The 16,162-nt window shown below is 42.7% G+C and overlaps 2 protein-coding genes across 3 annotated transcripts; both read right to left on the bottom strand.

Moving 5' to 3' along the window:
- Positions 1-2,253: 2,253 nt before the first annotated feature.
- LOC103710447 (pentatricopeptide repeat-containing protein At2g03380, mitochondrial) lies at positions 2,254-6,296 on the bottom strand. Of its 2 annotated transcripts, XM_039127896.1 has the most exons (2): positions 4,541-6,296; positions 2,254-4,381 (listed from the first exon to the last, which is right to left on the bottom strand). In XM_039127896.1, exons 1-2 carry the CDS (start codon positions 5,963-5,965, stop codon positions 3,716-3,718), a joined length of 2,091 nt encoding a protein of 696 aa, XP_038983824.1. In that variant the 5' UTR covers positions 5,966-6,296; the 3' UTR covers positions 2,254-3,715. The 2 variants fall into 2 exon arrangements, with proteins under 2 accessions (XP_038983824.1, XP_008794371.2); XM_008796149.4 differs by having other exon boundaries at positions 2,254-6,296.
- A 1,358-nt stretch (positions 6,297-7,654) lies between these two features.
- On the bottom strand, positions 7,655-13,404 carry LOC103710446 (cellulose synthase A catalytic subunit 9 [UDP-forming]-like). The gene is made up of 13 exons (XM_008796147.4): positions 13,270-13,404; positions 12,944-13,139; positions 11,969-12,195; positions 11,769-11,865; positions 11,577-11,691; positions 11,185-11,451; positions 10,766-11,111; positions 10,207-10,470; positions 9,755-9,967; positions 9,386-9,593; positions 9,065-9,267; positions 8,607-8,960; positions 7,655-8,523 (listed from the first exon to the last, which is right to left on the bottom strand). The coding sequence occupies exons 1-13, from the start codon at positions 13,342-13,344 to the stop codon at positions 7,939-7,941; spliced, it is 3,150 nt and encodes a 1,049-aa protein (XP_008794369.1). The 5' UTR covers positions 13,345-13,404; the 3' UTR covers positions 7,655-7,938.
- Between the last annotated feature and the right edge of the window lie 2,758 nt (positions 13,405-16,162).

The following is a 16,162-nucleotide window of genomic DNA, read 5'->3' on the forward strand; positions in this document are numbered from 1 at the left end:
GCTAGCAATACTTATGATCACTTCAACAGAATCTTGCAATTTCTTTGCATGATTAGATGTGAAAGTATTGAAATTGTTGTTGTTGTTGTTTTTTTTATAAAAGAACTTCGCCCTCTACCTATACCCATTCTATCCTCTCCAGGCAGGAGCTCATGCTCTCGAGCCTGCTTGCTTAAGAGACCAGTCTTTCGTAACGCCTCTAGATCAAATCAGACCCCACCGGCCAGGCTGCAACTTCTCGCAGCACTTTTCAGAATACGAGCATCCGGTAGGGAAAGGTGTCTCGATCCCTCCAATGTTCGTGCCCGGAAGAAATTAATACTATTATTTGAACATTTATGCTTTTATTTTTATTTTTATATATATCAGGATTCTTTCTCTTATGAAAAACTATAAATATTTTAGGATTCTAGAATTAGTTTTAAATCATGACCCTGAAGATTTTCTAAATTCATGGGGTTGCATTTTAAATAAAGATTATTCAAGGAGGTATTCACCAAGGAGGATCTTGAGCTTTGATATTTAGACCTAGAATCCTCTGCGGTGTGCAGTTTGCATTGCAGAATGCTGCGCAGCATTTGATGGCTCAATCAAGAGATGGATAGCTATAAACAGTGATGGGCATTGTATGTTAGTTATTTTGTTTGATGGTCATTCGTCTTCTGTTAGCAGTCATTGAGCATCGTACAACACTGTAGGCACCACAGAGGATCCATGCTCTCATTTTATGTATTGCAATTTCTTATTGACATGTACTCAAAGTGTGGGTTAATCATGAAGCTTGGGGGATCTGTTGATGGTATGGTGGAGAAGAATGCGGTCTCGTCGAATGCAGTGATATCATGCTATGGCCTTCATGGGCAAGCCCGTGAAGCTTTGAAGCTTTTCAAGGAGATGCTAATGCTCGTGTTGCGTGTTGCTCCTTCGGGTCTCGTATTCATGGTTGAAGAGGGCCGTGCACCCTTTTAGCCCTTGACAAATGCCAATGGAATTAGGCCCGCGCCTGAGCTCTAATGCTTGCATGGTGGTATCTCCTAGGCCGGCCGAGCTCGGTAAACTTTATGAGTTCATGGGCGCTTGCCAGGGCGCCTTGCTCGGTGATGCCGGGCTTGCTCGATTGGCTTCAGAGAAGCCGTTTATCCTATGAGCAGAGATTGGATGGTTGAAAGAGTAGTGAGCGCCACCAAGATGGTAGCCTGGTGGTAAGGGAGCTTGGATTCCATCCAAGTTGTCTGGGTTCGAAAGGTGCGGACGTCGATTAAATCAAAAAACCGCATGCCCCATGCTCGGATGGCTCTGTGTGGATATGCTTTTCTTCTATTAGTACTGAGGTGGCGCTGGGATGACGTACTCACACGTAGATTGCCCAGTGAGGTTTTCCACGGGTTGAGGAGGGCACGCGGAAACTTGTGACCCACATCGAATATTCTCTGGTGGAAGAGGAGCTAGTGGGGGGCTGCTACGTAGGTGGGGTTCTGCCCCTCCCCCTCCCTCCCCCCCTCTTATTGTACACCAAATAAAAAAAAAAAAAAAAAAAGGAGCAGTGAGCCTGTGAGCGAGAGTAGGATCCTCACGAACCTTAGGGTGTGTCTAGACTCCCCTAGTGCAACCAAATTAATATCAAAGATTACTCAGAGGCTGATCTTGGTCAGGGATGCTACTAGATTCCAAAATTTTAGAGATGGGGTGTGCTCCTGTGGGGATTACTGTTGATGCTTGAGTGATGCTGTTGTGATCTGGTGAGAAGAATTGTTGTTATCTTAAATGATTCGAGTTTTTTAAGTTCAGGCTGCAGAATGGATATATTCTGCTCTGGAAATTTTGCATTTGCCAGTTCTCAAGTCAATGTGCATTATTCAAATTAATAAAGGAATGGTGTTCTCTATTCAATTATATTTATAAATTTTATTTAATTTTATCTTTTCTTTTTCTCTACATGTCCATTTGGTCGTATTTTTTTATATGAATTTTTACCCGACTTATTTTGTCAATCATACTTTAGGTATTCCTCAAACAGCAAAGTAGATCTATGGTCACATTGGAATGAGATGGATCAGTATCAATGTTTCTGAGAGACTTCACAATTGCAGCAGATGTGCTATAAATGATGTAGATAAGGCATAGACAAGGAGCATGTCTGTTGGACTGCATCTCAAAAATCCTATGCCAGGAGCAATTATGTCTGAACTTTAAGAAGCAGGCATCTGTGATAGATCCTGTGTCTTGTCAGCTACTGAGCACAAAAGAAATAGCTAAAACAACAACTACTTCATTTCCAAAGGATGAATGTGGCACCAGTAGAGAAACCTTCCACCCACTGCTGCTGGAAATTTGCAGTCTTCCGGCAGACGGACGTCGAGAATCTAAAACAAGAGCCAAATTGGATTACAAAGAGACTTACATGTTGGTACAAAGAAGAAGCTAACATTTTTGCTTGGGATTATCGAGACTAGTGCTTTAGTAGATTGCCCTGTAAATATCATGACTGCCATACTGCTGTGAAACTTAAAAGTCATGATCAACCATATGAATAATCTGCACCAGTTCATGCGGGGAAGCTGCCGTTGTAAAATTATTGAGATGGTTGTCATACTCATCTGCTCCACATAACTTCATAATGCACACCAACATAACTATGAAATTCACCCTTGCTGAACTGATCTCACATAACAAGCATGCATTTAACTATGCAGACCGAGTTCTGTACCATATGATTGCAAAAGAAGACTTCAACGGTAGTGCATAAGTGAAGGGAATTCAAGCCAGGGTCTTATAGAAAAGAATTTTCTATGAAACAGCTCTTTAATGCCGTTGAGACCGAGTTTTGCAATATTAGTTAAGAAAATAGAATATACAACATTTTAGGAATTTGATGTCAGCAGGACACTGTGCTTCCAAACTTGTTCCCCTGTGTCAATTCTCATTCTACCACACAACTGGATACAACAGTGGCTATATCTAAATCATCTCACTCTATGAATTTGTTGTTACAACTAAATTGGTGATGGTGATATCTCCGTCTAACCTAATTTCTGATAGATTTTTGAGAGAAATTTCCTTCCTTTGTGCAAAAAAAATTCCCAGCTCTGGAAGCACTGTGTACTGGATTGAGCTTCTCTGCCTTTTTCTCTCATGGCTGAAGCAATGCAAGACCCCATCTGCATTGCTAAATTTACGAAAACCATCACTGTGCCATCCCTGAGATTTAATTTTTTTCCTGATTATCTGATGAGAAGTCCTCCTTGCAATGTTGAGGAGCCTAAATTATACTTACATCTGTAGGAGCTGATAGGAAATATCTGCATCTGCTGGGCGGCCAATTTTTCTGCAAACCCATGCACGTATCACCCTTTTCCCAAGTCTCCATGATCAACAAAAGTGAAGGAAAAAATTGAAGCTTCAAACTAGCCAAAATAAATGAGGTTTAGTTTTGAAAAGAATTGATCTCTTCTTTGACGCTTCCTGAAAGATTGCCACAATGTTATCATCAATAAGCAGGCATTCCCAGATGACAAATCTCCTAAACATCAAAAGCCTGTCCTCTGTTGATGGTATTGATTGCGTTTTACCGATTTCGGTTGCTCTGATTCCTGGGCAACCTCATCAGAGGCACTTGGTTCATTGCATCCTGCCCGCACATGGCTGGCAGTTCCAAATATATTGGAGCATTGGAAGAAGATGGTTATGCATCAGATAGTCAAAACCGATCGTGACATCATTGCACCATGTGTTCAGAAAAAACTTTAAAATTTGGTGATGTATTGCCATGTCTGTGAAACATATCTTTCAAGGCAAATGAATGTAATCCATTATCCATTCCTATGGAGCTACATCCTGGCAACTTGATCAACCCTTTTTCCTTCATCACTTCCCTGATCTTAAAAGCTTCATCCCACCTTCCATCTGAAGCATACAAGTTGGACATCAGAACATAGTAATCTGGAGTCTCAGGTTGTAACTCCATCATCTTCTTCACTGCCACTTCTCCAAACTCCAACCTTGAATGGAGTCTGCAACCATGAAGAAAAGCTCCCCACACACTAATATCTGCTTGCATCGGCATTCTCTCTATGAATTCCAAGGCCTCCTCAACCTTTCCGGATCGCGCTAGCATATCAACCATACATGCATAATGTTTCATTGAGGGGACAATATCGTAATGCTTTGACATGGTATCAAAATACTTCTGTCCTTCGTCAACCATCCCGGTATGACTGCAAGTTGATAGAATGCTCGTAAAGGTTACATCATTTGGCTGCAAATCTTCCTTCAGCATTTTTCTGAGAAGATCAATAGAACCAATAGAATCTCCTTGCATACCATATCCACCCATCATTGCACACCATGTGACAGTGTTCCTATCTCTCATCTCATCAAAGACCTTACGGGCAGACATCACATCGCCGCATTTATTATAGAAATTAAGAAGAGCAGTGCAAACATAAATATTAGATAGAAAAGCACACTTGACGGCATAAACATGGAAGCAACTGCCAATATATAGAGCTCCCAAACAAGCACAAGCTGAGAGAGCACTTACCACTGTGATGGCATCTGGCAGACAACCATCCGACCTCATTTGGTTGAAGAATATCAAAGCTTCATAGCCCAAGTCATTCTGAGAGTATCCTGCAATCATAGCATTCCAAGTAACAACATCCTTCGGAGAGGTCCTTTCAAATATATAATTAGCTTCAAGAATAGCACAGCATTTTGCATACATATCAACAAGTGCATTCATTACTGCAGCATACTCATCTAAACCTAGTTTAATGCCAAGCATATGAAGAACTCTGCCCAAATTCAAATCTTTCAATTGTGCAGAAGCAGAAAGAGCGCTTGCTAAGGTAACAGAATTAGGAACTATGCCAGTCCACTTCTCATCAGAAAATAACTTTAAAGCCTCAACAGGATATCCCATCTGTGTGTACCCAACAATCATAGCAGTCCATGGGACAGCATCCGCATCGCAGAGTTCATCAAAGATGGACCGGGCATCGGTAACTTCTCCACACTTCACATACATATTTAACAGTGGGGTGCCTAAGAAAGAATCTACACCCATTCCATCTTTTATCATATAACCATGGATCCATTTCCCTTGATGCAAAGAATCTAGCGCTGAACAAGCAGTCAGCAAGCTCCCGATGGTGTATTCATTCGGCTCAACACATGCCCACCTCATCTTATTAAACAAAACGAACCCTTCTTCGGCATAATCATTCTGAACGTACCCAGCTATGATCGAAGTCCAAGAAACCACATTTCTTTCTTGAATCTCATCAAATAGTCTACGAGCACATTCCATGTCACCGCATTTTGCATACATATCGATAAGAACATTCAGCACAAAGCAATCAGGATTACCAACTTTAGTTATGTGGCAGTGTAGCTTCTTCCCCTCATCGAGATCGAGCAATTTGACGCAGGCCTTCAATACAAGAGAGAAGACGATGTTGTCCTGTTCTTGGAGACGTTGTCTCATGCAAGTGTAAAACCCGATAGCTTCCATATACCGCTCGTTCATTATGTACCATTTCAGCATCACCTTCCCCGAATAAAGATCCGGGTCCGGAATGCTATCGAACACCATGCGTGCGCATTCGAGTTTCCCAAAAGTACCATAAGAACCGATCAATTTGGTCTGTAATTGGAGGTTTTGGGTCAGTCCACGGACGATTAGCAGGCCGTGGATTTTTCCGAGGGCCAGAACATCGGTGCAGGAATGCAGCAAAGAGAGGAATGAGTTTGACGAGTTTGGGCGATTGGAAGCTATGGATTCTGAGAATCTGGGAGAAATAGGAGGGGATTTGATAGGATTAATGGACAGAAGTCTTGGATCGAGGTGTAAGTGCGTGCCGTGATAGGCTTCCACAAGGGATGGGTGAGGTTCCGTGTTGGACGCAGAGATGCGAGAGGAGCGCCGCCGAAGCAGGGAGAGCGGTTTCATTCTTCCTATGAGCATCGCGGAAAGAAAGGCCTTTAGGAAGAGGAGGACCAAATCGATCAAGGAGGGGAGCGCGACCTTGAGGACCAGTCGATGGCCTTTGGATCTGACCGTGGTCCATTCATGGAGATGAAGAGGTCAGCTGGAGAAGAACTGGGTTTGGGTTCTTTTGAACGAGAGAGATGCGAAGGGCGGGGGGATGGGGTGAGGGCGAAGCCGAGCTCGCTCAAACGCGCTGGCGGCTTATCTACGTGTTCGATGAGAAAGGGGGTGATGCTAGTTGTCGAACTTTTGCTCGGGTATTAGTGAGAGCCCAAGCCATCAGGACGGGCGGTTGGCGATGGGACGACAAATATCACCGTATTTAGGGCTCGTTTGGTTCGCGGAAAAAGAAGGGGGAAAAGTGTGGTCAACGGGAAAGTAATGAGATGCCTCTTGTTTGGTTGGAGTTTTCAAAGGAGAGAGAAGGAAAAGTTGTATTCCCATGGGAATGTGATTCCCACATTTCATGGGAAAGTCTTTCCCATGAGAAACATGGGAAAGTTACTTTCCCATGAGGCGGGAATCACTCCATTTTTACTTTTTCCCAAAAAGTCCCTTCAGCATTAAAGAAGCATTAAAGAGGCATTAAAAACCTAATTTTTATTAAGGGCATAATAGGAATTATATATAACTTTCCTAGGAAAGTAGATGGCCAACCAAACATAAGCACCTTAGAAATTTGTCACTTTCCCATGGTCAACCAAACATGCCAAAAGTACTTTCCTAGGCATCCTCTTCCTAGGAATTTGTTTCCCAGGAATCATATTCCTAGGAAGGAAAATGCTTCCCGCGAACCAAACGAGCCCTAAGGGTGTGCGAGAGATCGAACCGGGGCCTGCAAAAAATCAATCAAGTGTGATTCCGATCTGAACCAATCCCTTAGGTACGATTTATATCAATTCTTTTAAAATTTAATTTGGTGGTGGTTTGTGAAGGTTTGAAATCAAAAATATTTAGCTCGGCTTTAGTTTAAATTTTTAAAAAACCGATTCGAATTGATTTGACTCGATTCGACCCAAACCCCTTGTGTGTATGTGTGTATATTTATGTTTAGACTTAATTCAAGCCATGTAGTCCAACCTATGGAATATCAATCCGATAGACTGAACCAAACTAATCCAAATTTTTGAGATCAATTTGAACTAATTTTTTTAGCAAGTTGGGTCGGTTTTAGAAAACAATTTTAAGCGGTTCGACTCCAAAATAATTCTGAACCGATCTGATCTGAACCGTGCATATACCTATAGTTAAATATCGAGCCCCAATACCGAGCAATGCTATAGCTTTTAAGTCCTCTGTTGCCAAAATAGGGCACTAATTCTTCTTCCATTGTCTTTTATTCTTGCTATCGTTTTATGTTTCAAAGCTCGGATTCCTGGCAAAGCTGTAACTAATCTCTTCACTTAATAAAATCTAGGGGAAGAGCTTCGCTATATATATATATATATATATATATATATATGAAAGGGTAAACTCGTCTTGGAGACGATGAAAAGGATACCCAAAAGATACCACATTCAAAAAAAGGACATTTCGATAAATTTTTCATAACTTCCCCCTAAAAATATTAAAGTAAATTCGTTAACTTAAAAGCAAAGAATATAGGAGAATATGACTAGCCAAATATCCAAGAAAAATTGACAGACAAACCTCGAGCTGGTAAGATTGATGAGAAATTTGAGGACTTTTTGGTTCTCCCTCTCTCTTCTCTTTTCCTCGAAGTAACCAACAATGTAAAATTTAAGAAACCAAGAAACACGCATCAACCACATCCATCAAGCAGTTGCAGCAAAAATTTTCTTTAAGCAATCTCTCCATATCCTTTTTTTTAATGCCACTAATTGAGTAACCTCAGTTCACGTATAATACAAAACTTCACAGCGTTCTCACTCTTTTGATGCAGAAGAAGAAAGCACAAGCAGTTCCATGGAGGAAGAGAAGTAAATGGATCAACAGTTGATCCCACATTGCCTGACATCCGGGCCTTTCGATTTGAGCACAAACGGATCAATCCTCACCCACAGCAACGAGAAAATGGAAGCCAGGAGCACGGACCAGATGACGACAATGGTCGGGGTCCTGTTCTGCCTGCCCATCAGACCCTTGAGGAATGGATAGAGATGGACGATCACCCAGAAGGAGAAGAACAGCTTCCCAAAGAGAGGCCCCCATGACTGGTACCCATTGTTTATGGCGTCCGATATCCCTGCGACAACCCCGACAAGGTTTATGATCAACAGAGTCGTGGGGGGAATCAACAGAGTCGTCCATTTGAAGGCGTAGAGATCCCCGAACTCATCCTCGTCGTCTGTAGCCTTGGAAGTGACGGTGAAGTTGGTGTCTATGCCAGCCAGAACCTTAAGCAAGCCCTGAATGACAGCAAAAAGGTGGGCTGAGACACCGCCGATGACCCAGAACTGCTCGTTCCTCCACCATTCTTCGATGCTCACACCGCTCCACCTCAGCTCGAGGATGCCCGTCGCAAAGATCGAGATGAAGAGTGATATAAAGAAGAGGCTCGCAAACGTGCTAATCTGAATGTTTAATGAAAGAAAAGCATTTGGCGTTCAGAAGTTGGAATTCACTTGGAGAAGAGAAGAATGAAGGCAGAACGAACCGTTGGCATGATGAATTTTCCGGTAAGCAGGCAGACGGCAGGAAGGGTGCAGTAGGCGAGGAGTGGGAGAGAGGTGAAGGGGTAGATGGTGGTGTTAACGTAGGCGAAGCGCTCGAGCCATTTGAGGTGTCCCTTCTTGTATCCATACCAGACTGGGCTGTGGCGACTGAAGAAGATCTCGACCGAGCCGAGCGCCCACCGGAGCACCTGGTTGAGCCGGTCCGAGAGGTTAATTGGCGCCGACCCTTTGAACGCCGGCCTCTTCGGCATGCAGTAGATGGAGCGCCAGCCCCGGCAGTGCATCTTGAACCCGGTCAGAATGTCCTCTGTGATCGAGCCGTAGATCCATCCCAACTGCACAAATTTAGAACGTAGTCTTAATTCGCTAAAGTTGGCTCCTAAGAGCTGTGGCAGAGTTTCTCTGCTTTTGTTCGTCAGGCAGTTGATTTAGTTGTTACCTCTGATCCCCAATCAGTTTTGTCTTCGTAGCCACAGCTGATGACATGAATGGCTTCCTTGAGCAGAGCTGCAGGGCTCGATGAGGGAGGAACTCCACCTTCCTCCATTAGAGTTGATGTCACGAATGCGGCGGACTGCCCAAATCTCTTCTCGAAGTTCATCTGGGACATCAACAGCTCCTTGTCGTCGTCGTCGTCGAAGCCTAGTTATGATTCACAAGTGGAATGTGCATGTCTTTAGAATAAAAACTACACTGCTTAAAAACACATCTCAATTGTTCTAAGATGGGAAGCAACATTGAAGGTTTGAGGTAGACCCACCTCCATCAGCTGCTTGCTCATTTGAGCCACCTTTGGATTTGTCGAGCTTCTTGCGACGTCCAAAGCATGGGCAGCAGTCGCAGCTCACCATCTTGGGACGCTTCGGCCCCTTAGGAGGGTTGTAACCATAAAGAGCTTGTCGCCTGAAGACACAGCCAGTACCCACATACACTGGCCCTTGAATTCCATCTAGGCCCTTCATGTTGATCTGCGGAGCGACAATAATCATCAGATTTTGATGTTTTTCCTCTTATCTTTGAAAACAACTGCGGAATTCGGTTCTTTCTTTTTTTTCGATTATCTTAATTTGAGGATCGTGTTCGAGGAATTAAACGACGATGCATGAAGATTGCAGCTTAGAGTTCTTACGTCGAAGAAGACCGTGTTCCTGTTGGCATATCGATCGTGCTGATCAATGCCGTCGAACCTCTGAGGGAACTGGACATAGCACACTTTTCTCCCAGTCTGATGATCCATCAAGAAACACATTGCCTCTCGAATAGCCTTGCTGTTGTTTATGTAGTGATCACAGTCCAAATTGAGCATGAAGGGTGCATTTGTGAGCACAGCAGAGACGCGGATCTGCCAATCACCCAATCATGAGCTAAGTTAGAAGATCTCAGCTATGAAGCGGAAGTTGAACTCCAATCCTTCCAGTTTACATAAGTATATATGTAGATGATGTGCTGATTATATGCCCACCCAGCAGAAAAAAGAGCTGAAGTTGAAGACAAATGGTATCCTAAGATGAAACAAACTTGATGGTGGTGCAGTTGCAATGATCATACAATGGCATAGAGAGAATGGAAATCTATTCATACCAAAGCATTCATGGCACCAGCCTTCTTGTGATGATGAAAGCCTGGCCGCTTCTCACGAGAGACATAAACAAGGCGAGGGAGCTCGTTTCCTTCTGTGTCATGACCTCCACTGTGTCCCAAGAATACCTGGATCATGCCTGGGTGGTCACGGGTGTTGTTACCAGGCCATGGGGTGCCATCTTGCATAATCCACCCTTCAGGAGGCACCTTTATGGCTTTTGCAACCAATGCGTTGATCCGCACTTTAAATTCTTCATACTCCCTCTGCTCGATTAAAAAAAAAAAAAGGAACATTATTGAAATGCTATATTGATGAATAGGTGACAAAAATCTATAGCTAAATGCAAGAGTAAAGATGAAGCAGGATTTAGATTGAAGCTGTTAACCTAGCTTAAAATAACATGATATGCTTTATGTCATCTCCTTATCCTGCATCTCTCAAAACTCTGAGAAAATAACTGCAATGACTTATAAGCACCGAGCGACTACTGATTATAATTGCAGACATTCATGACAAAATATGTGATTCTGAAATTTGCAGCATATGAATTTGATCAACCTTCATCGCGCGCCGCTCCTTAACGAAAGTTGGCTGGACTTTATCCTTGAGGTAATCAACTTTTTGAGCGAAGTACATTTCTGGTGCCCTAGGCTCAATGTTGAACTTCTTGCAGAAGGGCACCCATCTTCTAGCAAATTCAGCAGTCTCTGAGAGGGATTCAAATGTGAGCATCGATGAACCGTCATCCGAGACGTAGCACGACACCTTGTCCACTGGGTAATCCACGGCCAAGATTGATAGCACTGTGTTGGCGGTGACAAGAGGAGGCTCCTTCAGTGGGTCTACCGTGCTAACAAAGAGGTCGACCGGAGAAAGCATCGAAGGCTCACCTTCCCTCTCATATCTGAAACAAATGCAGATGTGTCAAGGCTTGAGTTATGCTGCAGTCAATTTAGACTTGCAAACAATGTAGTCACCTGAGAGAGAGGCGATCGAGATAAGTTTCGCGATCAATTGGGAACCATTTAGGGAACTGATCAAGGATCCATGAGATGGCAAACCATATCTCGCATATAACAGATGTGAGCCACAGTCCAATTGCATCATGGACTGGGTTGAGGAGTCGGTAGCGGAGGAAGAAGCCTAGGACCACAAGACGGATCACGATCACCATGCGGTAGGGGTTGATCCTGCTCGAAGCTATCGACACTTTTCTTGACAGTGGCTGCCTTGCTTCATCAATTCTGCATGGAATTATTTGCATCCATCAATTGTGATAACATAAACAAACGTATATTTTGTAACACTGCTGATCTTTCTTTTTCTTTTTGGCAGAAGTACAAAATGGAGCTTTTTTTTGGCAACTTACATGGACATGTCAGGGTCATCATCTGGTTCGCCTCCAAGAAGGCTTTGCTTTGATTTGTACTCTTCCACTCTTTCTTTCCACCCTCCATCTCCCTTCTCATCCCATCTTGCACTCCCTGCTCAACCTCAGAAAGATCCAGTCATCCTCTTTATGTAACACTTCATTAGATAATACAAGAAATACAGCACCCACCAGGCTCAGACACTGGATAAGGATGAACACGCTTGTGGAGAGATGATGAGACTTCTCCAAGGTTATGACTGTTTGATATTGGGAACTCACCACTCACCTGAATCAACAAGCAGCAAAAATGCATTAGAACAGCCAGTAATATGGGTGCACAAAAAAAAAAAAAGTAAAAAGGGTGAAAAAGGAAGTCTAGCTAGGTTCACCTGCCGAGAGCGAGCACTGGTTATGATGGGTGGGAAGTGAGGAGGACTGCTTTCATCGTCCTCAGGACCTCTGCCATAGCTCATCTTCCCATAAAGCATTGCCTCTGTGATGTGTTTGTTCTGCTGTGCCTGCTGTTGCTTTTTGTTCTGTTCATCATCAATGTTGAATTCATGTTCTATATCATCGATATCTTCTTCATCTTCATCTCCTTCCACCCTTGGGCTCCCTACACGTTTTAAAATCTTTGTCATCACCATCCTTTATTGATTAGAAGGGGCGAACCATGCATTTTGAGTGCAATGTTGAGGTATCTCCCTTTGTAAAAATGGCCATAGACTTAATTTTTAAAATTTTGGGAGAATCAATATTTGTCTATCTATCATCCGTCTTCTTGTATCTTAGCCTTCATCTACCTTTAACTTACAAAATTTCCATCTCTTTTCCAAGTGCCACAGCAAGATGTCGTATGAGACAGGATGCTACCATCAGAATGCCGAAGGTGCTTGGTTTAGTGATACTATCCATATCAGCTCAATAAAAGTCTAATTGAATTTAAAATCATGTACCTAAACATATTTACTTTTGTGTGTGTTAAATTGAATTTTAGTCCATTTTGTAATCAAGTCTTAAAAAAAGCAATTTTGGTAGCAACAAGACATGTTCTTCTACAGAAAAATGATGTATCACTTGATGTTTCAAATCTCACTCACAAGAACCGTTTTGTGAAACACCATTGTTACTTACCACATTCCTAATTTTATTTTTCAGGAAATCATGACTCCATGACCGATGTTCTTATAATTAAATTAATCAAGAGATTCGAGCTCTTTTTTCTCATGATCGTGTTCAAACGAGATCGCTCTTATGAAATGAACAAGGTGCTGGTTTTCCGGTCTTCCAGTGTGGAAAACTCTGTCAATATTATAAGCTACCACACTATGAAGTTATACGCCGAGGGATGGAAAGCAACAGACCCTTGAGGCGCTTGTATCGGGTCTTGCACTGTGGGCAGAGTTGGGTTCCTTCTCTCCTCTCATACTCGTAGCATGGCCGGCACACTGGGAACCCACACTCGTTGCAAGCCACAAAGAGGTCCCCATCCACTGTCAGCCCAATCTCATCACCACAAATCTCACACACCTGACCATTCAGTGCCTTCAGCGGCTTCGGCTGCACAACAAGAACCACAACCACACCATTAAAACCTCCACAATAACATTCTGAAGAAACAGCTAAATCTCATGCCTGGGTATTACTCATTGGAATTCTATAATTATGCTCCCAAAACGATCGTACGTACCTCTTCATGGCCGCGGATGAGCACGAGCTCGTTCCGGTTGTGAGAACCGGCGACCAATCCTGCGCTCGCCTCCATTGAGTCCTGGTGGCCGGGGATTGGATGAGAGACGGTGGAGATGAGCACGTAAGATTGGGATTTGTTGGCTTTTGTATTGGCTCTTGGGGTTAGTCGGGGGTGGTGGGGGGTAGGCTTCAGTTTGGGTCTCATTCCCTCACCTAATGCGTTGGTTGTCGGGGGTTGGTTGGTTGCAGAGTCGCCATTGCCGCTAAGTGAAGCTACGTCCCTGCCCACTCGACCAACCCTTTCCCAATCCCCGACTCCCGCGCGCGCTCTCTTCTAACGACCGCCTGGCCGAGTTAGGTAATTTATCCCCCGCTGGACGAAACTGCCCCTCATTTGGAATATTTAGGACCGTCATATCTTTGATATTCCATGGAGCAAGTTTTTTTTTCCCTAGTGAAAGGCTCTTGGAACTTTAGGCCACATTTTAGGATTATCTGAGGCAAAGTCTAGGGACCTTCATGGGAATAGATCGGCTAAAATTGGTGAAAAATTGTGCCATTTTCAGTTTTATATTGTCCTCTTGCAGGATTGCATGGCTTTAGTTATAACATTATTTGCCGCATAATGATACTGGCTCAAAAAGCACATTATGAATTATCTAAGGCAGAAAGAATTAATGTTAAAAACAAAAAATTATATCAAGTATTTTCTATTAGATTTTTTTATTATTTACTATAATGATATGCAATAGAGTGAGAATTTTATGTTCAAACAACTGTGATATATAGATGTGTTAAAAATAAATTAGTGCTATTCCCTTATAGGAGGTGATAAACTAACATTGTTCAAGGATGTAGGACACAATAACATTCGCCGTTCTATAGTTTATTTATGTCATGTAGAGATATGGACAGCAATAAAGTTTTGGCTCTATCTTTTAAAAACCATTCTGGTAGAATTGGTGCATGCTTACATAATAAATTCATCATATCCAAGTTGTATAGGTGTGCTGGAATAGTGGTCTCCCATTCTAGCTAAAAGACTCTCTTGCAGTCAATAAGGAGGTGTAATAATACTATATTCAAGGTTAAGTAGTTTCCTGCCCTCAAGGAAGCTGCTTAATGGTTCGAAAGAAGTATAATAACATGGTAGAGAGAGAATTTTATACAGTAACGAACGGTTGTTATATGATTTTTACTGTCATGGTCATAAACTCCTAGTGCATGAACTCATAAGGCGATCTTCTGGGGAGAGGAGTACCGGCACACTAAAATCACTGTAACACGGTTGCTTAAAACTATGGCGGGGCCTAAGACAATCAGTCCAAAATAGGAGAAAAGATTCTCGGATTTGATGAGAGTCCTCCAACTAGAGAAAAGAGATGGAGGCAAAAGACAAGATCAGTTAATTAAAAAAAGAGCAGAAGGGACCTAACTCGCGGAGGAAAGCTAAAATCCACGCGGAAAATGAGATAGTGTGCACCAGCTAATTAGCTAGGCAATTGCGACCACCAGCCATCAGTATTAGGTGGGTCCTGTGCTGCTTGCTAGAGAGAGAGAGATGGGAGTACTTGCACCTTAAGGCATAGAAATTAAGGGTGCAGCTGCTTGGATACTTTTCAATCAACATGTGGTGCACACAAACAACATCCTACCTGCTAAAAATCTTGTGAAAAAGAGGCCAGCCTCAATCCTTGTCCACTCTACATAATCACACAGTGACCCAACACCTCCTTTACTATTCTTATTGGCAATTTTTGTTTCCACATCAATTGATCCACCAAGCGCTGCCAAATTAGGCTGCTATCGCTTGTATGGCTAGCTCCTACGAACCTTGTCTGCAAATTTTGCTCAGAAAACTTAGTCTGCAAATTTCATGTGTGGCTGCAAATTTCCAACTTCTCCACAGATCTATCAGTAAATATCTTTATTGGAATCTTAAACTAGAAGCATATGCTTCGATCATGAGTTTTGTTAGCTGTTGACAAATAGTCATCACTTGCATGGGAGCTCAGTTTAACCTACTCCACATTGGTGTGCCTGAAAACTTCCAACTTTTTCCGCGGCTTCGCTATAAATCTTTGTCAAGTATCTTCCTTGGAATATTTTCAGATCATACTCTAGAAGAATATGCAAGAAACAAATAGCACGGAAGTACATAAACCAAGACCAATCCACAGATTCATCTTAGTTCTCCATTCTTCCACTTCCTGTTGCCTCTCAGTGAGCAAAGCAAAAGGAAGGAGAAGGGAAGGAAGAGAAGATTCGAACGAAGCCCATGAGAAAAATTAGGATCTTTTTTCGTTCTCAGATCGTTCTTGGTGAGACTTGGAGAGAGAGAGAGAGCAGCAGCAGCAGCAGCACTCCACTGTAATTGGACAATAGAAATGAAGCACTTGTCAAGTCTGTCTTGAAAAGTCGGAGAATATGTAGTTAATAAGTCATACCCGTTGCACTAATGTGCAAGCTGATTATATCCACTCTTTGATGCGCGCAATGACGCTTCCAAGGCCCGAGTACTAACGAGATTTGAATAATGATATATATGACAACAAGCCATGAGAGTAGGAATACTGGTTGTGGCAGTGGAGTTGGATATACCGGTTTTGGCTTGGTAAATTGATGAGATTTACATGAAGGCATCATGCACCAACAGGTTTGTGCAAGGGATTAGATGCTGTGGAGTTCTTAGCCTGACAGTTTGTAACCATAAGAAGATAGTTGAAAAGAATACTACTTTTTTTTTTGGCTTATAACCAGAAAAGGTTCATGCAGCACTTGCCAATGTTAATGGAAGTCGAAAGAACTCGAATCAAAAGTCAGACTCAGTGCAGGCTTTTCGAACTGTCTTAATGGTTTAAGAATTTAAGCTCTAAGAAACTCAACAATTT

This window comes from Phoenix dactylifera, chromosome 7 (assembly GCF_009389715.1).
Source record: "Phoenix dactylifera cultivar Barhee BC4 chromosome 7, palm_55x_up_171113_PBpolish2nd_filt_p, whole genome shotgun sequence".
In the NCBI taxonomy this organism is placed as follows: Eukaryota; Viridiplantae; Streptophyta; class Magnoliopsida; order Arecales; family Arecaceae; genus Phoenix; species Phoenix dactylifera.